This window comes from Hermetia illucens, chromosome 1 (assembly GCF_905115235.1).
Source record: "Hermetia illucens chromosome 1, iHerIll2.2.curated.20191125, whole genome shotgun sequence".
Taxonomy (NCBI): domain Eukaryota; kingdom Metazoa; phylum Arthropoda; class Insecta; order Diptera; family Stratiomyidae; genus Hermetia; species Hermetia illucens.
Genome location: NC_051849.1, coordinates 98,466,825 through 98,494,345, shown reverse-complemented (window position 1 = coordinate 98,494,345; position 27,521 = coordinate 98,466,825). Strand labels below are relative to the sequence as shown.

General features: G+C 42.4%; 1 protein-coding gene across 6 annotated transcripts in view; it reads right to left on the bottom strand.

Moving 5' to 3' along the window:
- Positions 1-27,521, bottom strand: part of LOC119646808 (small conductance calcium-activated potassium channel protein) — an 818,793-nt gene that overhangs the window by 263,312 nt on the left and 527,960 nt on the right. For all 6 annotated transcript variants that reach the window (XM_038047402.1, XM_038047404.1, XM_038047400.1 and 3 more), the window contains one exon: positions 18,319-19,172. In XM_038047402.1, coding sequence (XP_037903330.1) covers positions 18,319-19,164 — 846 coding nt within the window. In that variant the 5' untranslated portion in view covers positions 19,165-19,172. The remainder of the gene's footprint in view (positions 1-18,318; positions 19,173-27,521) is intronic.

The window sequence follows — 27,521 nt, the reverse complement described above, 5'->3', positions numbered from 1 at the left end:
GACCCCGTTATCCTATCCATCATAAGAAGAGTCGGCAAGTGAATCAAAGAAAGCACTGAACCAGAGAAGATGTGCCTTCAGGTCGTCAAGGAGGATTAACAGGAAAACCCGCCAATTTCGTCTGTAAGCAGGAAAAAGAATAAAAAACAAAAGGTGAGTGCAAAAAGTGTAAGTATCAAGTGTCAGTGCCCCTTGTTTCGTATACCTCAAAACCTAAAAAGAAGAAAGTTTTCCCAATTACGGCATATAACGTCAATGTCACCAAGCTGTTGAGATCGCTGAAGGACAAAGTCTTAAACGTGACCTTAAAAAAGACGAAAGCTGGTAACCCTCTCATTTCTGTGAAATTTACAGGAGACCACACCAAATTTTTTCGCTCATCAAAAAGCAATTGCTTAACGCAGCTACAAGGATCAGCCTACTGTTTAATATTCAGTCGATAATTATCCGTGGCCTCCTCTAGCAAACTGAACCTCAATAAACTATGTCTGAACTCATCTTAGACCATCCTCTTCTGAAAGTTCGCTCGGTTGCAAATTTTGCACCCATAAAAAATAAGGCCCCCTTCGCATTTCACTCTGCTTTGAACACTCTCTAGAACTAACTGAAGTTTTCAAGGTAAAGTACATCCTTTACCAAAAGATTATTCTGGAAAAGGTGAAAGCAATAGTGCTAAGACTTCGGACACATCGGACAAAGATACCTGCGCGTGGGGATGTGCAAAATCCACGACTGAAGTTTCACATTGCTATAACTACGGTCAAATTGGCTACCCTACCAGCAATCACAGGTATCCACCTTATAAAGAAATGGTGGCCAAAATCCAGAAGGCAACTAATCTTCCGTAGGGAAACGATAGAGCTAGACCAATCCAGGCGCCAGGAAGTTTCTCCGCAAAGCAGCGGCTCAACCAGATCCCAAAAAACCAATCGCTCCCGAGAACTGGTTGGGGCTCTCGCTTCTCCATCCAGGAAGAGCAGCGGCAATTCAATGCAATTAAATTTATGGAATTAATTATTGCCATATTTAACTCCATGTCCCTGATCTCACAAACCCAATGTTTGAAAGATGGTATATGCCACAGAATGGTATACTGTATGGAAAGTTACACGGTGATGCAAACCTAGGAAATACGTACGCTCTGGAGTACTGCCTATAGCTCTGCTACCAAAATTCACTCTCGCCTCCACGCAGAGCACCCGCAGCGAATGGTAGAGGTTGAGCAGCGGGTTCATTTTGCCGAAAGCCAACTAGCAGTAGATGCGAGGAAGCGATAAGAAGGTCAACCTGATAATAAACCTAGAGAGGGCAAAGAACAGGGCACATGGCATGGCAACATGATTTCAATTGTTGACTTTAAACTGACGTTTACAGTACTTTCTACGTAATGTGAAATTTTACCGAAATGACTTACAGGCTAGGAGAATGCTCTCATCATACTAAAACCCTGGCAGGCCTTAAGGGTTGCTTAATATTTCGTCACGTAGGTTTCGATGAACCATACCTGTTTAGAATTGATCTGGCCCTGAAGATAAGGGCTTGGGTTGACCCTCACATGTTTGCATAGATAACCATGGTATCACTTACTACACACACAACACACACGCGAACATTAAGAACGACTTTTAGTGAAAGCCCACCTGTTATGTACAAGAATAACCTTAAAAATACCGCAAATACAAATAGTGGAAAACTCCGGATAAGGAAAAAAATCCCTTCGAAAGGGGCTTCAAAATTCGGAGGTATCCGAGCAAACTCACCACGGAATGTCACGAAAGAAAGCTACTTTCAGAAACTTGTGGAGCAAATTATGAAATTGGTCGAGATGCTAGAATACGGAAAAGACGTTCCATTCGTCAACTGATGAGGGAAGTTAAATGCCATAAAGGGAAGACCAAGGAAGCAAGAAAGAGTAGCTCCTCGCAAACGACTGCGGGATTGAGCACCTCTGAGATGCAAAAGAAGCATACCTCGAATAACGACTCTAATCCGAAACGTAAGCAGGAAGTAACACCGAAGTCGAGAATGGCGAATACAGTTAAACGTCGCAAGCCGAAACAGTTGGGCAAGAAAAAGGAGTATGGTCAAAAGTTACCAAGAAATGAATGGCGAGAAAAAGCGAAAAAAAGAGAACCAGTGCTATTTTAATAAAAACAAAAGGCGAAATGTCGGATTCAATATACTGCGTAGCACCGGCCAACTGCGGACCTATTACTCCAACTCAGCAAAGCATGGGCATAGTTGCGGTGACTGTGTCACAATTTGGAATCTGGGAAGCAATATCCAGCAACAACACATTGAAGAAGTTGATGATGAATCAAGTATCAGCAGAAAACTTCTCCAATCCAAACATCTAATTCAGGCCGTTGTCAACGCCTGCGATGCCGGTGATACTCAGCAGAAGACGCTCGCGTTGCTACTGACCCAAGGGATATAAATAAATAATATAGAAATAAAACTCAACGCAAAATGTCTACATGCTGAAAGAATTAATTGTTCAATGATCGAGCGGAGGACCAAATTTCCAAGAACAGCTATCTACGTTTAGCATTTGAGGCGTAACCTGCAAAAACGATCAAAGAAAGCAAAAACAGACGCTTTAAAAACCTCTGAAAGTAAGCTGATGTAAACCCCTTCAGAGCATCACCGAAAATAAGTAGCCCAATGTATATAAGAAAATAAATGAAAAGAAACCCCACGACCGAATAAATCAATGAATGCTGTCGTCTGCATAAAAGACCAGACATGCTTGAGGGGGTCGTCCCGTGTGAAGGCCGCTGGACAGAGATACAAATACGAATTCTTCCGGTCATTCATTGAAGAAACCGTGAAAAAACACCAAAGTTTAGCACGGCACCAAAAATTTAGTTTTTAATATTTTTTAATAATCCTCATTTGCTTTTTACTTTGCTTTTTTCTTTAAGATGATCGTAGCGCCCTCCAGCGTGACAGCAAAAACACCCCTTTTTTGGAGATGGGTGTATAAATTGCTTAACTTCATAACTTGCATAACTTCCTTTTTTAAAATGCGCGCCACTCAGTTAGTTGATGTCATAGCGGAGCGCTAGTGGCTCATTCAAGAGGGGATACTGTAAAGTATTGTCCTGACACGGTTCAGTCGCCATCATGCGTTGGAATAGTTAGGAGCGTGCCTTTGCCGTTGAGGTTTACTTTTCAAACGGATGTTCGGTTATTGCAACACAGCGTGCATTTCGGAATCGCTTTAATTTAGCCCCGTTGGCTCCCGTCCCAGACCGCAAATCAATTGTCACATGGGGCACTACATTCAGACAAACTGCAAGTGCGACAAAAGGAAGAACTGGAGTCCCTCGGCCCGTTAGATCACTTGAGAACATTGAAGCAGTGAGAGCGTCAATGTTGCGATCGCCACGGCGTTCTGCGCGCAAACACGCATCTGCCCTTGGACTATCCGATCGTTCTGTGAGAAGAATTCTTCGTGATGATCTTCATTTTCATCCCTATAAGATGGCGATAGTGCAGGAACTTTCAGAACGTGACTTCAATTCTCGGATGAACGCGTGTGAGCTTCTTCTTGATGTCGTTCCCGAGGGTGCTATTGTTTTTTTTAGCGATGAAGCCCATTTTCATTTATGTGGGTCGGTTAACAAACAAAACATGCGCTACTGGGCTGATACCAACCCTCGAGAATTGCATCAAAAGCCTTTGCATTCATCCAAAATCACAGTGTGGTGTGCAATTTCCTCAGCTGGAATTATTGGTCCCTGGTTTTTTGAAGAAAATGAGGTTACAGTGACAGTGAATTCGGACCGGTATGTAAACATGCTACAGATTTTTTTTTCCCATGGCTAGAAAATTTGGATTTGGGGTACACTTGGTTCCAACAAGACGGTGCAACAGCACACACTTCAAGAGCATCGATGGCTGTTTTGAGGGAACACTTTCCAGAGCGCCTTATCTCAATTAGACGCGATTTGGAATGGTCAGCACGCTCCCCCCATTCTGTCCCCTTGTGATTTTTTTCTATGGGGTTTTTTGAAATCCCGTGTTTATGTGAACCATCCAAGAACCCTACAAGATTTGAAGACCAACATCCAAGAAGAAATTGCCAACATAACACCTGCTATGCTAACTACAGTCATGACAAACGCCAGAAATCGGTTTGTATGGAGAATGGGGGACGTCACCTAACAGATTTGATCTTCAAAACAATGTAAATAAAAACTTTAGACATGTACCTACATTATAAAAAATAAATAAATATTTTCCGATGCATACAATAGTTTTTATTGAGTTTTGAAAAAAGGAAGTTATGCACCGCACCCTATATTTTAATAACGAACTATGCGATCGGGCTGGCAAAATTACTATCCCGCTCAAGATATTAATAAATCTATGGTGAAAAATTCGTATTTGTATCTTTATCCAGGTCTTCACAACAAATTTCTAAAAAAAAGCCCACAAAAACGGCCTTCACACGGGATGACCCCCTTAATGTTCGATATTCGACTCAGTATTAAGGTGCACGTGGAATATGCAGAGAAGAAGGCCTAGGTACAGCAGCAGAGCACCGCTCTCTCGAATCATTAGTTCGGTCTTACCTATGGATGGAGACGCTTCCGTGGAGGACCAACATTTTGAGCGTGCTGTTCCTGAGAGAACACATGCTACACTCAGAGGACCGATGGTGGGATGTAATGGCATTTGGAACAAACGTCAAAAAATAGGATGATATTCCAAAACGGGAGAGGCGACAACTACACAAGAAGCGATTGAAGTGACAACCCGTGAATCGTGCACGCCAACGGATTCCGGTGATGTCTTTTACGATTTCATGACCAAGATCCCATCGCCCAATTATTAATTGGCACTTCGAAGGTAGAATTTCGGAGAGACAGGTGCCACGCCTTTGCGCAGACCAAGTTCTTCGTTAGTAATAGTATTAAACCAGCATATTCTAATGGTACGACGTAGACAGTTGACAAAAAGAGTGCGATGACCCATTAAACTGAGAACCTTGGTTTTATTGGTTTTTGTCTTCAATCCAACTGTACTTGCCCCTCTCCAAATCTATAGCCATTTGGTCAGAGCAAGAGATGTTGGAGGAAAAACGAGAGCTAATTGAATAATCCAGACAAGCCTGAATGAAGACCTTTAACGTTAGACATTAGTCAAATGGAGCAGAAGGTAAGAAGAGTCGGACTAAATATAGACACCAACAAAATCAAGGCTTTCAATCTAACGAAATATCGCATAGGTAAGGAGCTCCAAACATTCCGGTTTAGCGTCAAGGTCCACCAATTCAATCTGCCTAAAAGCTGTCTGGCGTCCTGGCCTGGGTTTCGAGCGGAACAATTCTTGAAAACTGAAATAGGTTCGGTTGGCTGCCAACAATCGTACGTGAATTTCATCGATGTTATCTTTTGTGATTTTCGACCTTAGTTAATTATCAACGGTCTCAAAGTTGTAGTCTACTATCTTCACTATTCTCATTTGACCAATGCCACACGATGTTGTTAGTGCTTTGGTTTTTAGTGCTGACTTTGCCACCATATATTTCTTCCTCCCTTTATTAATGTGTTCGGATAGCTGAGTGTTCAGAGCGCAAGGCTGTCATACGGAAGGTCACGGTACAAATCTGATGGCAGTGGGATTAGTATCGTGATTTGACATCGGATACCAGTCGATTCAGCTGTGAATGAGGACCTGCATCAAACCAGGCCAATAATCTCGGGCGAACGCAATGCTGACCACATTGTCTTCTGCAGTGTTACTGTAATGTACCGTTACGGTCTTAAATGAAGTGCTCTAACACAATTCAAGGCCCTAATCCAATATGGACTGTTTTCGAACGGTTATTATTTACTAATCGGTAGCAAGGCACTTCGTACGTCTCGAATCGTTTTTCCCATGACGTCAATATCGTCAGGTTGTAGCTGGGTGGACTTAAAGAGGATAGCGCCTCTCGCATGACAGACACTTTTTTCAAGGCTAGGTATCTCCTTATCTTAGATAATTGTTGATGTTGAATCGTCTCCACGCTTTAATCTGGCTTCGCACACTGGTCAGGGTCATCCTAATCAGTCTCATCAATTTCTTTGGGATACCGAATTGTCTCATGGCCATGTACAGTTTTACCCTGACTATGCTATGATATCGGCCTTAAAGTCGATGAAAAAGTGGTGCAACTGATGGCATAATTCTAACGGTTTTCCCATCACTTGCCGCAGAGAGAAAATCTAATTTGTTACTCATTTGCCTGAAGTAAGACCTCTTTGGTATGGACCAATGATGATACTTCTATAATTGTTGCACTGCGTGATATCTCCTTATTTATATATGGCACAGATAATGCCCCGTTGCCAGTCGTCAGGCATTGATTCGCTGTCCCACACCTTGAGCATCACTTGATGAACAGCTTGGTGTAGTTGGTCGCCTCCATATTTAACTAGTTTGACTGTTATTCCATGGGCTCCACTGCGGCTGATGATCTTTAGGCCGATGAATTGCACTAACTGTTTCTTCTATTCTTGGTGGTGGCCAGTATTACAGTTATTGAGCAGTTTATCAAAATACTCAACCCATCGCTCTAATATGCCAATTCTGTTGGAAATCAAATCTGGCTCTTGGTCTCGGCAGGATGATCATCAATATGTGTAAAGTTCCATCATGCTGACTTGTTCGTAGAACTTTCACGCCTGGTGCGGTTGCTCCCTGAACTTTTTGACTCCATAGACCAGTTGGTTCTTCAGGCTTCTTTTTACCGTCTGTGAAGTCGCTTTTCCGCTCGACGGAATTCGTGATAAGTTTCTGCGCGTGCCCGCTTTCTTTGAAAATGCAACATTACACGGTATACAGCATTCTCCCGTTCCGATGCTAGCTTATATTTATTGTCGAACCAGCCGTTCGGACTTTTTTCTGCGACTAAGACCAAGTATCTTTGTTTATGTTTCTCTATTGACCGCGGTTACTGTAGCATCCATTCGCCTCTTATGGATGTTACGGGGTGTTGTGTTGTGGATGGCTTCAGTGTTAACTATCACCTGATTGTCATAAGGGATTGTGGGCGGTGTGGTTATTCGAGCCCAAAGCACCATGCCAACGAGATATTGATGCATGTTTATATTGACCCACTATATGTTCTGGCATTCATCAAGGCTGAAAGGTACAGGCGTTCAATCAACACGTGGTCAATTTGGTTGAAAGTGGTCTCGTCTTGGGAGGACTGCGTTTGTTTGTCTACCGCTTTCCGCGCAAACCAGGTACTTTAAACAACCATTTCGTGTCACACTGCGAATTGAATAATCTGCAGTCCATTATGATTGGATGTTTATGCAAGCTCTGAGAGCCAATGCACCGCCTGAATACAGACTCCGTCCCTACTTGACTTTTAAAATGTCCAAGTATGATTTTGATATCATACCTGGGACAGGCTTCGAGGGTGCGTTCTACAGCCTCGAGAGTGAAGCAGGTTACCAAGAGTCGACAACGATAGCGCGCTATCCCCCAGTAGGAGTTTATGGCTACCCGGACAGAATATACTTCATATTAATGTTAATATACGTAACCAAACAGTTCATCACACGGCCTCCCCATGATGGCCACTAGTAGTAAAGGCAGAGGTGGTCATGTTCAAACTCAGGGAATTGGGAATACTTCAAATGTCTCGTTTTGATCATTTTACAGCAGTGTATGCCGACCAACATGATCGGTCGAATTGGTGCCAGGAAAAAGCGGGTATGGATGACTAGGACATTACAGATTTTGGCATGTCATCGACATATAGGGAGAGATGAAACCCTTGGCTAAACGAACTACTACGAGGCAGCTCAAGACTGCTTTCAGAAATCTATCGACCAACGATAATGTGCGGATCATACGGAGTTTAGTTTAGTTTAGTTAACTGGGGAGAGCCGCAGCTCCGAGCACTCTGGCCATTGTTATGCCCATTGTACTATCCGCGTAAGTTGCCTATTCAATGGCTTCCCGCCTAAGGTGTTCGCAGACTTTAGCGAATCTTAGAACCTTCTCCAGAGGCAGAGAGTGTACAGATTCTTCATTGAAGAAAACCTTGCCAAGGTATCTTTGTCTGAGATCTGAGGATGCCGGGCAGCCGCATAAAAAGTGTAGGGTCGTCTCCTCCTCCTCACATTGGCTGCACATAGCCGAAACCACTACCCCAATCTTTTCCATATGGTAGTTTAAGGGGCAGTGTCCCGTCAAAATCCCTACTAGGGTTTTCATGTCCCACTTCTTAAGGGACAACAAAAATGCCGCTCTAGTGGCCCTAGGCTCTTTCACAAGGATTTTCGCTTGCCGGCAAGAGTCCAAATTTCTCCACTCGCTTGCGTGAATCTTTACAATTTCACCCTTTAGAGTAAACTTGACAGTAGATGGTCGGATTCCAAGAGCTGGTTCTGGCCCCACCATTGTGAATTCAGACCCTCGGCGAGCCAGTCTGTCAGCCTCCTCATTACCGGCGATGTTAGAATGATCCGGCACCCACATCAGGAATGTTTCGTTCAGTCGGCCAAGTTTCAGTAGCACCTGATGACAACTCCACACCAACGGGCTTGATATGTTGTTGCCATTTAGTGCTGATAATGCCGCCCGACTGTCGGAATAGATTCGAATGATGCGACCCTTCCATTTTTGTCGCAGATATTCTTCTGCTGCATATATCTCCGCCGGAGATATGCCAGTTCTATAATCGAATTCTCCGAGAACACCCCTGCGCCCGGTGCATCCTCCATGATTGACCCGTCGGTGAAGATTATTAGGTCTGTAATCTGAAAAGACTCGTCGACCATTCTCCTCTTTCGGTGATTACGACAGTGTACGTCTTTTCAAAGACGAATCTGGAAACCATATGATCGGTCGGAATCAGGGCTACCGGATGTTTTTCAAGGAATTTCCAGATAGACGCATGACCGTTTGATTGGCCGCCTTTCCACGCCCCAATGGTATCGAGGCTACATGCGTCGTTCGCCGCTTTCCATTTCACCTCCAAGTGAATGGGGGGTAAATTTAGATTAGCTTTAAGTGCGCAGTTAGCGTAGTACTCATTGCTCCAGTAATACTAAAGCAACCAATTCTCTGAATCTGCGTTAGCAGCTTCCTGCTGTTAGAAAAGTTCAGTCTTGGCCACCAGACGATGCATGCATACATCGTATCGGATCGGATCATACGGAAATTGTGGTACCGATGCATGGGTGAAACATACGTCTGACAATGACGCAAAAGATAAGTAATGAAACTGTTTCCACCTCCACCAATGAAAAACGTAGATTGCATTTGTCGATGTGCTTCAGTGTAAATATGCAACTCAATTATTAGCGAGTTTCCATACTGTGCTGGTACTTAGTAGGTTTACTTATTTATATTGGGCAACCTACAATATATCATTTACCTATCAACTATATTTATTTCTGGTCAAAAGCAGCCAAGTCATTATTCATCATCTAATGGCCTTCCTGCGAAGTGACCCAAATAATTTTCCAAAGTGCATGATTATTCGTAATTAGAAGTTAAATATCTGCCGATTATACATAATTCAATTTAATCCAGTCATGTAAATCGGGCAGGCAATCAGTTATGGTCTTTAGTAGCAATTTTTAACAAACCTCAGTAATCGTTGGTTTTAGTTTTATGCTCACAAAATTTGTAAAATTGTGGAACCTAAATCTAGTCAAAAGGGCCATGAAGCCTATATTTATGATCCAATGAATTATGTTCAATTATTGATCTATTTAGCAGTAATACTAATTACCCGCTCAATGAAACGCCATAATTGCATACATTTTTCAGGCTGCCTCCTTCGTTCCTCACCAGAAAAAGTACTTCCAATGATCCTTGCCGGGATTAAAGCGGCTTGGAAAGCATTCAGACGCCGCCGTGGTAATGGTTTCTTATTTTTCATTCCCCAGCAATAATTTTCGAAGTGGAACTTCAGTGCGACAATTTTGATAATACACTTTGTCGGCGTAAGAGCCATTAAAAAAAATACCGAAAATCGATTAACGACAGAAACGCCCTAACGAAGTTATTCTTGTTCGCCTCGAAGTGTAATTTTCCAGAACGACGTAGAATTTCGAACTAATCAAAAACAGTTTTCACCCTTCCAATTACTCAAATGAGCATTTTCACCGGGAGAATTTAGTAACGGCAAATGGAAAATAACGTGTACCGAGCCGGGAAATTAATAAAGTATACCCTTTATCGTAAATGTGCCATTATTTCTTGTAATTGTTATCGACGAATGGAATCTAGAAAAGAAAACTTTGTTATGAAGTCTTTGTCGTAAATTTTTCGGAAGTCGGTAACTTCAATATGGTGCCAGTAATTAGAAAGTGAGGTTCGCTGAGATCCTTGTATAGTTAATGAAAAGGCTCGTAATTCAAATATATTGCTCGTTTGAAATGATGGGTTCAAAACGGTTTCAAGCGAAATGGGGGTTACCTCCAAATTAATGTTGGAATGGGAACATCGTTATCGTTCAAAAGTACTTGGAAATTAGGAGGGCGGAGGATTCATCCAATGTTTCCCTGCAAGCTTGCATAGACTAATCAGTAACCATTTATTCCCATGATATATAGTTGCACATTCCAGATTGTTCTTATTTTAGAACTTTCTTCATTCCATTTATGGAGGTTGGAGAGTAGGACGTTTCGCATGTTTCATGGACCGCAGGTCCAGCAATCAAAGAATTGACATTGAAAAAACCCAAGTTCTGTCGAATGTGAATCCAACTTATCTTACATCAGTGCTGAAGCTTTATTTTCTTCGTTAAAATTCACCCTCGACCCAGTTTTTTCCATATATTCAACGGAAGCATTGGCGCTCTCTAAAATATTACGCAACTTCATCAATTGTCCAACTTTCGACCACACAATAAAATTTTATGAAGAATATTGTGGAGAGCAAACAGTTGCGACTTATTCTGTGATGAGAAGTTTTTTTCCAGAACAGAACACACGAGTTCGACCTTACAGCATGCAAACATAAGGACTACAGTTTGTACAACTCATTGTTTGTTATCATTGTTTGCTAAGGGTTTTTATTTTCTTACCTTGGAAATAATAGACAAATGGTTTTTTGACAAGGATTCTAGTCAAGGTCGTCGTCACGCATACCGCATCTCTCCACACCCATTAAAACTCATTGAATGAAAGGAAAATTTAACGAGAATGCAAAGTATGCACCATAATAACTTGAGATATTGTGAAGGTGTCCTAGCGCGAGAAAGCCAGACAAAGGCAACATTGTTCTCCAGAAAGTAATTTCAGAAATGGGGAAGATTTTAGATACCAAACAGTTCAATAAAACCAGCGCTATTTCCTACAAATGGAGGAAGAAGATTACTTTGGTTTGTGAAATCATTTGAAAAAGTCTCCTTTCGTAATCTAAACGTTGCCATTATTATTTTGTGTGAAAAAATAATGGCATTGTGTAGTTCTTCAATCACCTTTACTAAACTGTGACGTTAAATCATAAACCAAATTTTAAACCAAATCACGATACAAATTACACTGCCAACCATGAGATTTTAACCGGGACCTTCCGTACTTATGTAGTACTACCTTCAGTAATTTACTGCTAGTTTATTGCATTTGCGTTTTGTGTACCTTTTTAAGGTTTCACGCGTTTTTCTCGGAAACAGTTATAGCGATTATCACCGAATTTGGTGGAAAGGGAAACTGTGAACGCTCGAGCATACAATAAGTTTCATAATTCTACGTCAAATTTAAAGGGGATGGGTCTCTGTACATGCAAAAGGGGATCACGTTAGGTATCAAATGAAAGGTATCGGTGTCGAAGATGGACTTAGTTTTTACATTTGTTGGGAAGGTGTGGAGGGCGGTAGTCCAAAGTGGTCATTTCTTCCACGGACCTATTCTCAGAAAATACCCAACTGCAAAATCTGAAAAAATCCAGAGGCTAGCTCTATATGGAGCCTAGCCTCCGAATTACACTCCATACCGATATTTGTTCAAATAAAGTTAATAATAATATATTATTATAACTTCATTTAAGTTCATCCTGGAATCAAAAATGTTGAAGCAATGAAGGTTATAACATAGAACATGATCCTATCAAGTTTGCTGGAAATCGCACGATTACTAACAAAGTTATAACAGGTCAAAGTTATCACTTCCATGCAAACTTGTGACTTTGAATGTCAATATCACGTGAAAGTGGAAATTCTCACATAATGTATGCACATACTACGCGCTAGGTCACAATGGGCCAAAGGTCCGCTCAAATGTTTTCATAAAAGAAACACACAAAACATTTCATATCTTAAGCGTCCAGCTCCTGGCTTCGCAATTTCTTCCGTTGCGCTTGGACCATGGAGTTTCTGGAGCGAGGCGGCAGATCGGTTTCTAGTCTTGAAACTATGTTGTCGAACTCCGTACAGCGAGTACCAATCAGAATACTCCTCAAACCGTCGATGGGGAGAATCAGCCAAGGAGTAAGACCGGCAAGAATGTGGACTAAAAGAAACCAACGAAGAAACAGAACCTCGCTGAAGTTCGGCTCAGGAATCAGAACCACATTCTGAGGAATAGGGAGGCAGGTACTGTCAGCGAGCGGGGTTAAAGACCTGGCTAAATACCAGCCGATTTTCGAGAAAACCAACAACAATCCCATAGGAAAGCAGCAGGAAGTGAAACCTACTGCCTCCAACCGTAATCGATCTCAGGATAAGTTGAGAAGGAAAACAAGTCACAGTAGTCTCTTACGGGTGGTGCTGTCAGATGATAATTTCACCTGCTGCTAACTGGCGACTGCAGAAATTAACGAACGGTAAGGGACCACATGGAAATATATCCACTACTTTAATTTCTCCCAAGTCGTCCATGGATACCAACTATCCAGGGATTTTTCCCGGGTCACGCGTTGCCAAGATCAGCGACTGACATGTTGATAGTCATCCAGGAGGAGGATCCCCATCTGGGAAGCCGAGAGTCCGAGGAGAAACTGGAAAGTCGAACTATAAAGTGCGGTTCAGAGTCGAGCACTCAAAGGTAAAATTGTTGCGCTTCGCGAAACCAAGCGACACCTTTAACCAAAGGAACTTTTGACGGATATGAAGATCGAAGATCCGACAGGAACTAACGATTTCCATAAATGAACAAATCATGTAGATGGTCCCGCAGATAAATCTGCAACATTAGAAGTACGTCTAACATGTTGACCTTCTTCCAAGAGGAAGGCATTGGTACAGGGGCGCTGGATCGGAGGAGGCCAAACTACTAAAGGATTCCAAAGAAAAAGTTAAAATTTATACCACAGCATAAGAAAGTCTGATCGAGAAGACCGAAAATATCTGGGAGGTAGCCACTTGGTGATATTGGTATCAGGAATGCTTTTCTCCCTTTTGAAGCACGTTTGGAAAAGTATGCGCCTGGGCTTCAAGGTGCAGGCTCGGTATAAATCCAACCGAAGAAGAGCAGATGTTATTTACCAACAAGACAAGTCTACCCGAATTTCATCTCTCGCTAAATGGGTATAATCCTGCACCGAAAGTTAAATTGGAGACTAAACATAAAACAAAGGGTTAACAAGACCTCTATAGCCTTCTACGCTTGAAAGAATACCTTTCTAAGCGAATATTGTCGCCACATGCACGCGGAGCGAAAGACTGGCGATGTGTTGCAAGGTTATGACGCAATATTTCTCATTGACGGATAAAGTCAGTCAGTGTGAAAATTTTGTTGGACGCGCAAAGTGTACTACGGCCTTGAGAGACTGGCCATAATGACGACACTGGAGTTCTGTCGATGACTGCTTCAAGCGTAACATAGTCATTTCGACCGACAGCCAGGCGATCATTAAGACTCTGTAACAACAGCCAGGCCGCCATTAAGACCGCCATTAACTGACAACTTGTCTGTCTGGTTTTATCCCGTAGGTAAAATTGGGAATGAAGACAAGTCGAAGGATCCAGATATAGATATGGTTCAAAGTGATGTATAGTTATCAGCTCATAAAAATATTTCTGTTCCCTTTTTCTCCACAAATTAATTCTTTTCTTACTCCTCCTGGTGTTTTTGTTTTTTTCTTCCTCCCGAAATACTTTACAGAAAATGGAGAATGCACTCGAAAATAAGAAGACAAATTGTACTGTTTTCAACTTACTCTCTCCGAGGGCAAAGTATTTTACGTACACACAATATTTATCGTTGTTTTTATCTCTTCTATCTTAAAGGTTTATTTATTCCTTTGCTTCTGAATTGCCACTAACAGGCCCAATATAAATGATTTCAAATATTTTTGAACGGACTTTATTTGAATAGATATCGCATTGTGATTCTTTCCAGATTTTTCGGTTCAGTAGTTTCATAGAATGAACGCTAGACTGATGTATCAAGATACGTTAAGAAAGGTGAAAGCAGATCTGAATCTGCAAGACTTGGAGGAAATATCAAGAAGATTTGTTGTTGGAAGTCTAGTACAAATAAAAGGGAAGAGTGTACCGTGATAATGGAGCAGTCCACACAACAGAACGCACAAGGCGCGGCTATCATCAGCACACAGGCGGCTATAATGCGACTACCAGCCGAGGAAGACGAAAAGCTTCTTGACATTGGAAAGATGGTATGCCACCTTCGAGCGTAAAACATCCTTGAATCCTTGCGATAGCATTTCTAAGACAAGTCGTTAGGAGCAACCTCGATCCAGAATCAACCTCATTCGCTACATGGTTAGCTTTAGGCCAGATATGCTTTCACAGACGAATCAATCCTCAATTGTTGCTATCCACACCTATATGTCGTCATTGCCTGTTTGCTGAAATGGGTTTCCGTTTTCTTCAGGGCATCCCGAGAAGATCCCACTTTCCCTCCACCATTACAGCAATGCAGTTATCGTGATTTTTTTTATATGTGACTTATCTGCATCTTTAACTTTCTGGGCCAGTAGTACGATGTACGGATACGATGACCATCTAGACTAACAACCTCGGATTTACTGGTATTTGTATACTGACCGACTCCGCACGCCGACTTCATATTGAAGGCTATTTGGACGTGGTTCTGTGAGAAAACAACGAAAAGTTATCATTGTAGTCGAGCCGTTTGAAGAAAGGTGACATCTTTTATTGATTCAGGCCACATCTCTTGCCAAGTTCATAAAGAGAACATCACCAAAAGCAAGAAGAAAGGATAATATTGCTGGTAGAAAGTAACCTTGAAAGTAGTGTTGAACTTTAAAATCCTAAATATACAAACTGCTCAACGCCTTCGTTATTCTGCTCGTTAATGCAAATAGGAAGCGTGTGATAACGTGAGTTTTGTTGGCATTTATCTTCAATCCCAATATGATCCGTTTTTAAACGGAGGATGGAAGAGGAAGCAGTGCTATCAGCTTAGTCCAGGAAACTAATATGGGAAATAAGGGACGCTCAGTAGAACCCCTCCGCATTCTCTAAACAACCTATGAAGAATAACGTTACTAACAACAAGCAGAAGTAGTATATGTAATAGATTGTAGCCCTGATGAACTACTCTTCGAATTTCAAATTAATCGGGGATTTCACCTCGATGCAGTAAGCGGCATTTTATGTCGGTATATGTTGCGCTAATAATAGCTATTATTTTCGAAATGACCTTCACGAGCTGAGCGTTCTTGAAGCACTCTCTCTTCACGGGATTCGAGGCTTTCTAGAAATAGATGAAAGGGTAGTAAAGCTTACATCTGAATTCCGCACATTGACCCGAAATGATCTTCAGGTTGCTCATATAATCAGTTTAGGATCCAGAAGGGAAACAATTCCGCTCTTTGTCGACTCCATTTTCGAGGTGTTCTAGGATTATTTCGAATGGTGCCCTTGGGACGGTAGGGAGAACAATCATTCCTTTCTTCGATCCACTGAAAAAGATTTAAGGTTCTCAGGATTTCCGCGTGAGCGAGAAAGACTGTCAAACAGGGTGACCTCACTTCGATTTGAAGTAACAGTCCCTATACGAATGTTGCGGTGGCTACGACCGCGCTTTGCTGCACTTCCTGAAATCCGACGCGGTATAGGAGGCTTGTCACGATATGGGAACTCGAACCAGGTCGATGCAGAGAAACCTCCTCCCCCCAAAAAAGCATGCAACAGTCAGATCATGATCGCTTTCCGGAGCGATGTCTGCGACTCGCCAGGAGACAACTAATAAGTCTACTGCTGATAGCAACGTGCGCATACAATGTCGATCAATTAAAACTAAACCAAGTAGCTAAGCCCCGCCAATGATAAGGCGGTGGAAACTACAGAAATTCATAAACCCGTCACCGTTATTACCAAGGTCACTAAGCCCGTGCCCGAGCTTACCTTGATATTCAGATTACCATTCAGAGCGATAATAACAAAGTAGTCTTCCCCGGATTATGCCGTTGGTGCAACAGTATTGTAGAAAGAAAATGTTATTCATTCTGGACCCTGATCTCGAAGTTAATATCCCACCCGTAAAAGGCTTGCAGATAATGGTTTGGCAATTGCCATAACCATTATTCAAACACGGAATTTATGCTTACTCCCGTCAGGTCTTCTGGAGTCCAGTATAGTCCCCGTTTAATCCCAGACTGTGCTGTAGGGCTGGAACTCTCGCTTAAATTTTAGAAGAAAATTTTTATTTTTTTGGTTGCTTCTTACGACAGTTAGTTAGCCGCAAATGCGAAAGTGTGTGGACCAACAGTTGTTGTCTATTGACGACTGCAAGAGGGTATTGTGTTTTGGAAGTCCCAGTGTCGCATGTTGAACAATGTTGTTGAAAGTCTGCAGACTTTAGTGAATTGAGAATTTGGAAATCCGAGAGAGGGACAAGGGTTCACGCACTCAAGAAGTACCTTATCTTCGCGAGAGGAACATAGGATTCAGTTGATAAACCAGCGGGTCTATCGATTTTAGCCTTAACTGCAAATAGAAGACAATATCTAACCCCATAAGGTTCAGTATTGGGCACACTATTGTGGAACATCAAATATAATAAATTTTTCCGCATCGATGACCACATAGCAATGAATGTGCTGCAAAATATCTTGCAGATATTGAATTATATGCATCAAGTGAAAAATGTTGAAAGAGAGAACCGTTGAAGCTCCAGAAAATTCATTGTAATTTTTATCCAATTCTTATAACGCATATTTTTTTTAGATTTTAGCTTCATAGTTTACCGAACTTCACACAAAACTTTAAAAATGCTATTAATTTAATGAGTAAGGTGTGTTTTGCAAGTCTAGCAACTTTCTCTTTTTTAATTACATTCACCAGACGTCCGCATTGTTCCATATTTACACCAAAAAATTTTCTTTAGGACTCAATTTATATATGGGAAGTCTGGTAAGCGTTCCCCACTTTTATTCATACTTTGCTGAAGATTCTGAAATTTGACATAACATCACAAAGCATGATCGCATAGAAGATAACCACATCCCGAAAGATAAAAGACTGCTCATACATGAAATGAAATTAAAGGTTGTAAGAAGATCCCTTTAACCATATAGGGAAGGTTGCCAAGGTTATGCTAACGTTTAAACAAGTTTTCTGATGCCCAGAAACACTGGATTTAACTTTAATACAGTGTCAAAGATTTTCTATGAAATCTAAGACATGTTTAACACACAAAAGATAAAGTTTAATGTATGTGATAAAGAATGACACTTTTTCCATCAAAAAGACATGGTTTACTTTGCTTCAATATTATATATAGTATAAAGAGATAATTAAGGTCGAGCCTAGACTAAGTGAAGCCAATTCCGTAAATTTTTACAACATTACTAACTAAAATGTACTCTAAAGACGGCTGATGTGCACAAAGGCAACGGTTAAAACTTATTAACGTCCATTCAATTACGATACAAATCTCATAATTTCTAATTAAATAAACGCCAAACCCGATTACATAAGACGCATTTTCGCATAAGAAAAGTGACTGTGATTGTATTTTTTTCATTGAATCTGCCAGCCTGGACTACTGCCAAAAATGCGTCTTTCGGTATTTTCAACTTAGACTGATCCTTCCGCAAATATTGAAACGAAAAAGTTTATGATACTCTTTGACAACTTATACAAAACACGTGAGAGTGCTAAGAAACCTAGAAGGAAAACCATAAGGACATGCAAAAATCTGAAACAAAATCGTCAATTCAACGAAAAGAGATCGCAGGAAGCGTGGATCACATTTTCAATTTTGAAGTGGCATTCAAATTTCTATACTCCAAGCTTTTACCAATTCATCAATAATTTCTCTTTACACAGTTGTTTGCAAATGAATACAATTAAAAACACAAAAGAAACCAAACTTCAGGAAATCTCGAGTTATACACTGGGAAGATGTCAATTGGAACACTCACCTGCTTGAATGGACGCATCCCTCCATTGATTCGCAACGAATCCGCGGCAATTCCTGCGATTCCATCGGAAGGTTCGCGCAACTGGCGCAACGAGACATTTGGTGCTGTATGCGAGTGACCGCATATATGACCGCCACAACAAATCACGGTACTCGCTTCCGGTTGTGAGCTTTGGCGGATGATCCGCGATCCCGAAGTAGGTGAGGATGTGATCAGGACTGGCGGTACATGTTGAACTCCAACTGATGAAGTCACATTTCCTTGGAAGGCGCTACGTACGCTGTCTTTGGAAACTGACCGTCCGAATTGAAGGGTAGTAACAGGTGTAGTGGAGGCACGTCTATCACAGTTTCGACAAGCCCTGCATCGGTTCTGTGGCGATAGTTGATATGTACCGATTGCGGTCGCCGTCGAACTTGTACTCGCATGTGGGAAGTCGGTTCCATTGTCAGTCGAATTAGAGATTGATATGGCTGGTTTTTCAGGTTTTTCTGGTCTTTCCGAGTGAGTGTAGACTTCGATATCGGGAACAGTCCGAATATTCCCCTCGGGATCTTCATCACCGGTGGCACTATCCTCAGATGCTCCCTGAGTCTGGGACAGTTGAGGGCTGGCTAGATAGGTTGAGGTGCGTCCTTGACGTATCAAAATAGGCTTACTAGTAGTTGACATGTTCGTTGGTCCATTAATTGACGGTTGTTTGTTGGTCTGACATTGTGATGATGTCGAAATTTGAGAAGTAATCACGGGTTTTGGTTTCGTTGTAGGTGATAGCAATAATGAGTCTGTTTCTTCTGTGCTTCCGTACCCTGAATTCATGATTCTGCCCGCATTCATTGAGGACATATTAAAGCCTGAAATTGGAAAAGCAAATATTAATACAACGAGCGCAGACATGAGGTGACAGCTAAAATATCAGGTTCTACTGAAAATCTTCAAATGTTAAACAAACAATTATTCATCCTTCCGATTAAAAAAAATCCACAGCCAAAAAGTTTTCCAAACCTTCATCGCAAAGGTTATTGCTTAATATACCCTGGAAAATATCAAAGAACATCTCAAAATGATCAACAGAAAGCAGGCCGTTTTCAGCTCCGAATCCTCACGTACTGACCGTCACCCTTAGGATGATTTTGGAGCAATGTTCGAAATTTAAGACGGTAACCCATGTGTCGGGATCCGCGGAATCGAATATTTTTTTGGCAGACACTCTTTGGCGGAATCGAATTTTTGCTTTTGGCATCAATTGTATCTAGATATAGTGTAGAATATATGGGCAAAGCGATTTTTTGATATTCGGAGTCGTTCGGAAATTATAGTGTTAAACACGTGATAAGTCACATGCCAGATTTATGTCGATCGCCGTAATAAAGCTCGTATTTATCGGTCCGAATGACGGTGGACTACACTAAAATGACAAGAATTGAAGCCAAGGCTGTACACCTAAGGTTTATGGACTAGGTATAACAGATTAATGATCAGTAAAGATTTTATGGCTAAACACCACATACTACTTCTTACATGCGTTCTTCTCGAAACCGCATATTGAAAATCTGCTGCCACCATAGCTCCAAACCTATCCAACGAAATTCTTTGAAATGTTCCCGACTTATCCAGAACATATTTCTACAGTCCACAAACTAGAATAATTGCGATTCGTTCAGTATTTTTTTTTATTCATTCGAAAAAACAACAAAATTCACAAAAAAAAGTTTAACACACCACCAAAAATGTTGTTTTTATTATTTTTTAATAATGTTAGTTTGCGGACTGTAGTTAAGTCTGCACGTTAAAATGCCGTTTACTTTTTTCTTGATCGCTGCGCCCTCTGGCGTGGCAGCAGACAAAACCTCTTTTGGGAGTATAAATTGCTCTGTATTTCAATATTGAACGCCGCTATTGGGCTGGAAAAATTGATACGCATGCTCAAGATATTAACAAATATATGGTGAAAAATTCGTATTTGTACCTTTATCCAGTTTTTCACAAAAAATTTCTAAAAAAAGCGAAAAAAATGGCCTTCACGCGGGATGATCCCCTTAAACTCCAGTTTTATCGATTTCAATTAAATATGGAGGCGACCAGTTACACCAACTGGCTCATCAACTTGTGCTCAAGGTGTGCGACAGTGAACCAATGCAAAGAGGCTGTCTCATACATAAAAAGAGATATATCACACAGTGCAGCAATTATAGAGGTCTCACGTTGCTGAATACCATCGATAAGATATTCTCCACTATCTTGCTAGGCCGGATAGTCCCATATGCCCAGAACATCATTGGCCCATACCAAAGAGGCTTCACTCCAGGCAAATGAGCAATAGATCAGATTTTCTCTCTGCGGCAAGCGCTAGAAAAACTGTTGGAATATGGACATCAGTTATACCATCTCCTCATGGAGCGATCGCGTAGGTCAGGGCGCCAGACAGCTTTTAGGGATATCGAATTGGTGGATGAACCGTGCATGACGGAAAAAGTGTTTCTCGCGCAATGGAAAATGTAGAATTTGGTTCTGCTATCACCCTCTTCATATCCCCTATCTGTCTTTTAGATACCATGGGGAAGATGTTGCAGAAGGTGATATGCAACAGGCTGCTTCCGTTCGTTGAGCTAGCGGGTGGTCTATTGGAGCGGCAGTACCGGTTTCGCAGAACGCGGTCCACAGTCGATACCACTGCAACGGCATCGGCATCGGCCGTTGGTAAGTGCTGCGCGATGATAACGCTGGATATCAGAAATGACTTTAACTCGACCAACTGGGGTCGGATTAAGGGCACCCTGGCAAACTGAGTGTCCTTGGTTACTTAGCTCAGATATTCGAGAGTTATCTTTCGGAGGGACTTTTTTGGTACGATGCGGACGACGGGCTGAAGCAATATACTGTAACAGCAGGCATTCTCCAAGGCTCCGTATTGGGGCCCCTGCTGTGGAACATAATGTACGACGGAGTTCTCGACCTTCTCGTTTCAAAGGAAGCAACATTGATTGGTTTTGCAGATGACCTGCGAAACAGAACCAGGACGTGCAACTGTAAGCAAGCGAAATCATTCATTCCGTCAAAGCATGGCTCCAAACGGTGAAATTGGACCTCGCGGAAGATAAGACGGAGGCGGTCCATATTACCAATCGCAGGAAAAACAGCACTGCAAAATCCGGGTTGGTAATCACGGCGACATTTCACAATCAATTATTAGATATCTGGGAGTAATGATCGATACCAAGTTGAGCTTCAAGGGACCCTTGGTCTATTCACGCGAAAAGGCAGCAAATGCTAGTGCATCTCTAGCAAGGATGATGCCTAATATTTGAGGGCCAAAATCATCGCCGACCGACCTTTACGCGGTGATCAAAGGGTAGTATAGGTTCCAGCGCGAAACATGGATTGGTACCCACGATGGAGCATAAAACCTGGGAAATGCCTGCTAAACCAACACAAACAGCTCTACTACCAAATCCTATCTCCACCCCCACGTGGCGACCGCTGGGAGCTCTTTCTTAACGAAAAGCTGCAGACAGAAAAGGATGAAGGCGAGTCTCCCGCGCCTAAAAACGGGACAAACTGTACCAACTGGTCCTCCAGGTTGGAGGTTGGGTAGGACTGACAACCCTACACGGAAAACCGATGTTACGGAGCCACGAAAGGAGCCTCGGACAGAATGCATCTTAGAACGACGAACCCGGCAACGACAACGGATTAACGATTAGCGGATTCTCTCATGGAACGTGCGCTCCCTGTACAGAGATAAAGCTGATGAGCAGCTAGCCAATACCCTGTCCCAATATAGGGCTGATATCACAGCGTTACAAGAGATGCGATGGACAGGGACCGGTCTCCTGGAGAAGAGCCGCTACACCATATATTATAGCGGTCACCCAGTAAACCATGTGTTCGGAGTAGTCAGCCAAAAAATGAAACCTGCTGTTATCGGCTTTGAAAACATAAGCGAACGCCTATGCACTCTGCGCTTGCGAGGCAAGTTTAGAAATATAAGCCTCATTAACGTTAACGCCCCTACAGAGGAGACTGCAGAGTCCGAGAAGGATACCTTCTACGAGGCAATAGAACGAACCCTCGAAGCCTGTCCGAAGTATGATATCGAAATCATACTTGGAGATTTTCACAGCCAAGTAGGGTATTCAAGCGATACGTTGGCTCCCATAGCTTACACGAAAAAACAAATAACAGACTGCGGGTTATTCAATTAACAGGGTCACACGAAATTGTTGCTGGAAGTACCTGGTTTGCGCGGAAAGCCCTCCACAAACATACGTGGGCCTCTTCAGACGGGACCACTTTCAACCAAATTGACCACATGTTGATCGAACGCCGCCACCTCTCAGCCTTGATGAATGTCAGAACATATAGGGGAGCCAATATAGACTCGGATCACTATCTCGTTGGTATGGTGTTCCGAACTCGAATAACAATACCACCTAGAATCCCCTCTGACAATCAGGTGAGAGTGAACACTGAAGCCATCTACAACACAACCCTCCGCGACACCTATAAGAGGGAAATGGATGCCACAATAACCGTAGTCAACAGAGCACCTGGAGATCAAGCATCAACAAATGATCTTCACAATCACCTCAAGAACGTTATCATGGCCCCAGCCGCAAAAGGAGTCGGAACGGCTGGTTTGACGATGAATGTAAGCTAGCAACGGAACGGAAGAATGCCGCATATCGAGTAAGGTTGCATTCTCAAAGAACACGGGCACCCGCAGAGACACATCACGAACTCCGTCGAGCGGAGAAACGACTTCACAGACGGAAAAAGGAAGCCTGCGAGAACCAACAAGTCTGTGAACTAGAAAAGTACAGGGAGCAACCGCACCAGGCGCGGAAGTTTTACCAACAAGTCAGCAGGATGAAGCCTTATACACCTCGCACATCCTGCCGAGACAAACAAGGAAATCTGATTTCCGACAGAATGGGCAGATTAGAACGATGGGTTGAGTACTTTGATGAGCTACTGAACAACCAGAACATCGGCGAGTTGGAAGTCCCGCCAACTGAAGATGACGGACAAATACTACCACCACCAAGTTTAGGAGAAATAGTCTGTGCAATTCATCGGCTAAAAAATCATAAGTCGCCAGGAGCCGATGGAATTACAGCCGAATTGGATAAATAGCGAGGCGACCAGTTACGAATCAATGCCTGACGATTGGCAACGAGGCATTATCTGTCTCATACATAAAAAGAGAGATATCACACAGTGCAGCAACTATAGACGCTTCACGTTGCTGAGTACCATCTATAAGATATTCTCCACTATCTTGCTAGGGCGGATAGCCCCATACGACCACAACATCATTGGCCCATACCAAAGAGGCTTCACTCCAGGCAAATCAGCAACAGATCAGATTTTCTCTCTGCGGCAAGCGATGGAAAAACTGTTAGAATATGGACAACAGTTGCACCATCTATTCATCGACTTTAAAGCCGCCTATGATAGCATAGCCAGGGTAAAACTGTACACGGCCATTAGAGAATTCGGTATCCCGACGAAATTAATAAGACTGACTAGGCTGACCTTGACCAATGTGCGAGGCCAGATAAAAGCAGCAGGATCACTCTCAAGACCATTCGACATCAACAACGGTCTACCACAAGGGGATGCCCTATCATGCGTCCTCTTTAACCTGGCCCTCGAAAAAGTGATCCGTGATGCTGAGGTAAATGCAAGAGGTACGATCCTCTTCAAATGTGCTCAACTACTGGCCTATGCTGACGATATCGAGATCATGGGAAGAACCACCCGAGACGTACAAAACTGCCTTCATCCAGATCGAGCAGGCGACGATTGGCGCGAGATCTTGGGCTGCACATCAATGAAAGCAAAACAAAATATATGGTGGCAACGTCAGCACCGAAGACGAATCAACCAACAACATCAAACCGCACTGGTCAAACACAAACACGAAGAAGAATAAGGATAGGAGAATACAACTTTGAGCCCGTTGATAATTTCTCCTATCTAGGGTCGAAAATCACAACCGATAACAACTACGATGATGAAATCCGCGCACGGTTGTTGTCAGCCAACAGAGCCTATTTCAGCTTACAAAGACTGTTCCGCTCGAAACGTCTCACCATACGATCAAAGCTCTTACTGTACTGGATAACATAGTGAACCGGGAAAGGGTAGGTTCAGCATACCGGTCAGCAACGGTGGGATAGATAACTCCAAAAAAGGCCGCTGGACCTATACACTGATCCCGTGTATTGAAAGATTGGTCGAGCGCAAACATGGAGAATTGAGTTAGCAACTAACGAGGTCCCTTACAGGACACAGTGGATATAGGGAATACTTACATTGCTTCAGATTGGATGCATCTCCAGATTGTCCCGAATGCGCCGCTACACCCGAGGAACCGGAGCATATTATGCTCCATTGTTCGAGATTCGCAAATGAAAGAGAGAGTTGAACGACGCCCTCAACGCAGTTATCGGACCCCCTGCAAGAATTCGAACGAGCCCTGCAAGCGTGACGGAGCGTGCCTTAGTTGTGCAGGTGTAAACTAAAGCCCTCCTCGCGAAGGAATGCTTCACGGTAGTCTCACGGAGATAAGGGCGGAGAAGTTTGGGTGGTTTTAGTAGAGTACTTACCGTGTGAATCTGCCGACTACAACAAATTCCCACGTTAGACCTCAAAACTGCTTTTGACATGCTAATCAAAGTTCTTCCCAAACTCATTAAAAACGTTTTCAAATGACACCATTCGTAGTCAAAACCACTCCACGAATTTCCTCCATGTCATATCAAAAGGACAATCAAAGTTCGTTAACGTCTCTCCATTCAGCAATCTTGAAATCAATTTCCACTAAATCTTTCCGGTTTTCTATCATTTCCTATGCACACTTTTTAATTTTTACCGTCAATTAGGATGTCAAAAGCTTCAATTAATTAACTCCAATTCATCCTTAATTATTCTTTTCAATTCATGTACTAACTTCCCAATATACTTTTCGAAATGACCATCCAATTAAGCCAATCAATAACATGGTATGTGGCAACTTGCAAAGTTACTTATGAATATACGTTAGCAGATCTCTAAGTGCAACATAAACGAAAATCGACGTTAATAGGTTTAAATTGAAGAGAAGCTTCATATCCGGAAAATGCCGCTCCTTGCATTGATGTATTTGCAATATGCACTGCATGAAAATCTAATTTATTCGCATATCCCTTCCCAAATTTCTCAACTGAGGAAATGGGGATGAGTTAATAAATTTAACTTGAACCACTAAAACCACTTAATTTGATGCTGAAACTTCGAGATTCCAGGAGCGATTATAATGGATTTTGGTCGTACCAAAAGGATAAAAGCGCTTTGCAACCTGGACAGGTTTGTGTCTACACCCAACGATAGTTTATGTCTTTGCAAGGAGAGAACTCCATAATGAGCTTAAAAGCTCGTAAAGCATAAGAACACAGTAGCCCTAGAAAGGAAAATCCTCGGAAATTTTACTTTGCGAAGGAAACTCTATATACAGAGGTAGGATTCCATTTGCGCTGTTTGGAAGGGTAGTTTTCATTGCTGTTTTTGTATACGATAGACATAATGCCAAAGCAGTTTTGGGCATATATTTTCACCAGGTTTTCGTTAACCCGTTAACAATCACAACATCACAAGACATGACAAAATACAGAGGTGACATGACTTTCACTTAATAGTGTACAACCCTCTTATACACAGCAAACTTTTATTTAAGCAATCGCATGCACGACACAGCTCAAGGATTCCATTTCTTTTCTGTATGGATGGAACGGCAAGTTGGCTAAGCTTGAACTATCAGAGGATTCCGGCATTTCCTATTTGAAACTTTGAACTACTTGTACGGAAAATGTAAGGCATAAAAGTAAACACTTTAAGCTCCTTATCGTTTCACTTCACAAATTGTGCATCGAATCCTTTTAATATGTGTACAACCAAAAGGATGAAATCATGTAGAAAATGTCGACCGAATGATGGTATTGCAGAGATTCCTTCCGGGATTCAAAATAGTAAAGATACCCGAAAAGTTACATCTATATATACCACATGTACGAGTATTTATAGACCAAACACATCCAAATACAATATCAATGGCTTATTTGAAACTATCTAAAGGAAAATTGGTTTCACCAAATACTTTGCTGGTGGGATTTCGTTCCGTCGACATGAACTCCAATACTTCAGAGTGAAGGAGAATTGGATCTGATATATTGTCGTTCTATATTGCGTTTTTTCTACATGTGTGGACATAAGATACATTGTATAGAAAGCAGAATGAACAAGGGAATCCCTGTAAGTAGGAATGGCAATAATACAGCATGCAGAGAATAAATAACCTTGCTGACCTTAGCTGGATCCAAGCCCAGAAAAAGGAAAGCTGGGACAGCTTAACCAAAATGAAAAAAAAAACCGGTATTTATCATACATGAGTATAAAACATACAACCAACAGGTGGATGCAGCAGGGTTACTGATACACTCCTACCTGCATTACTCTTTTAAGGCACTATTGGGGTGACTCCTGCTTCCTATCAAGAAGGATGCATTACTTTTGTAAAATAAAACCTTGATAAAATCGGTTCAATGTCTGTCTGCCTTTTTTTTATCGGTGGAGGTGGAAACCTTAGAAAGACACCGCCGCGCCAGGTTGCAGAAGCGTGTGGGATTCTCACCCACTAAAACCACCCCCATTTTCTCCTTTTTCCTTCCCCGCGGGACCGCCGCAAAGCATTATTTCGCGGGGTGGACTGCGCTTTAAGCGACCACGCATCCATTCTTCGCGTCCTCCTTGCCCGCTCCGCTCTTCCAAGTTCCTCTTGTATTCTTTTCATTGCGGAGTTCACCGCACACCAGTTTCCCTCCGACTTCAACATTTCCCCGACCATGTTCTGCGGCCTTAGGTTGGTTTTCAGGGAGTCTTCCAGACTCCTCCTTTCTGAGAGAAATCGTGAACAGTGGAACATAACACGCTCCGGGTCCTCAGGTATGCAACCACATTTAGGACACAAGGAATCATCCAGCCTGAATTAGTGCAGGTACTTCCTGTAACCACCATGTCGTGACAGGAATTGCGTCAGATGGTAGTTGATCTCTCCGTGTCGTCGCTGGATCCACTCCTCAATACGGGGAATCAAGGTGTGGGTCCAGCGACCCCTCTGCGAGTCGCCCCACCGTTTCTGCCACTTCTCCAGCGACTCTCGC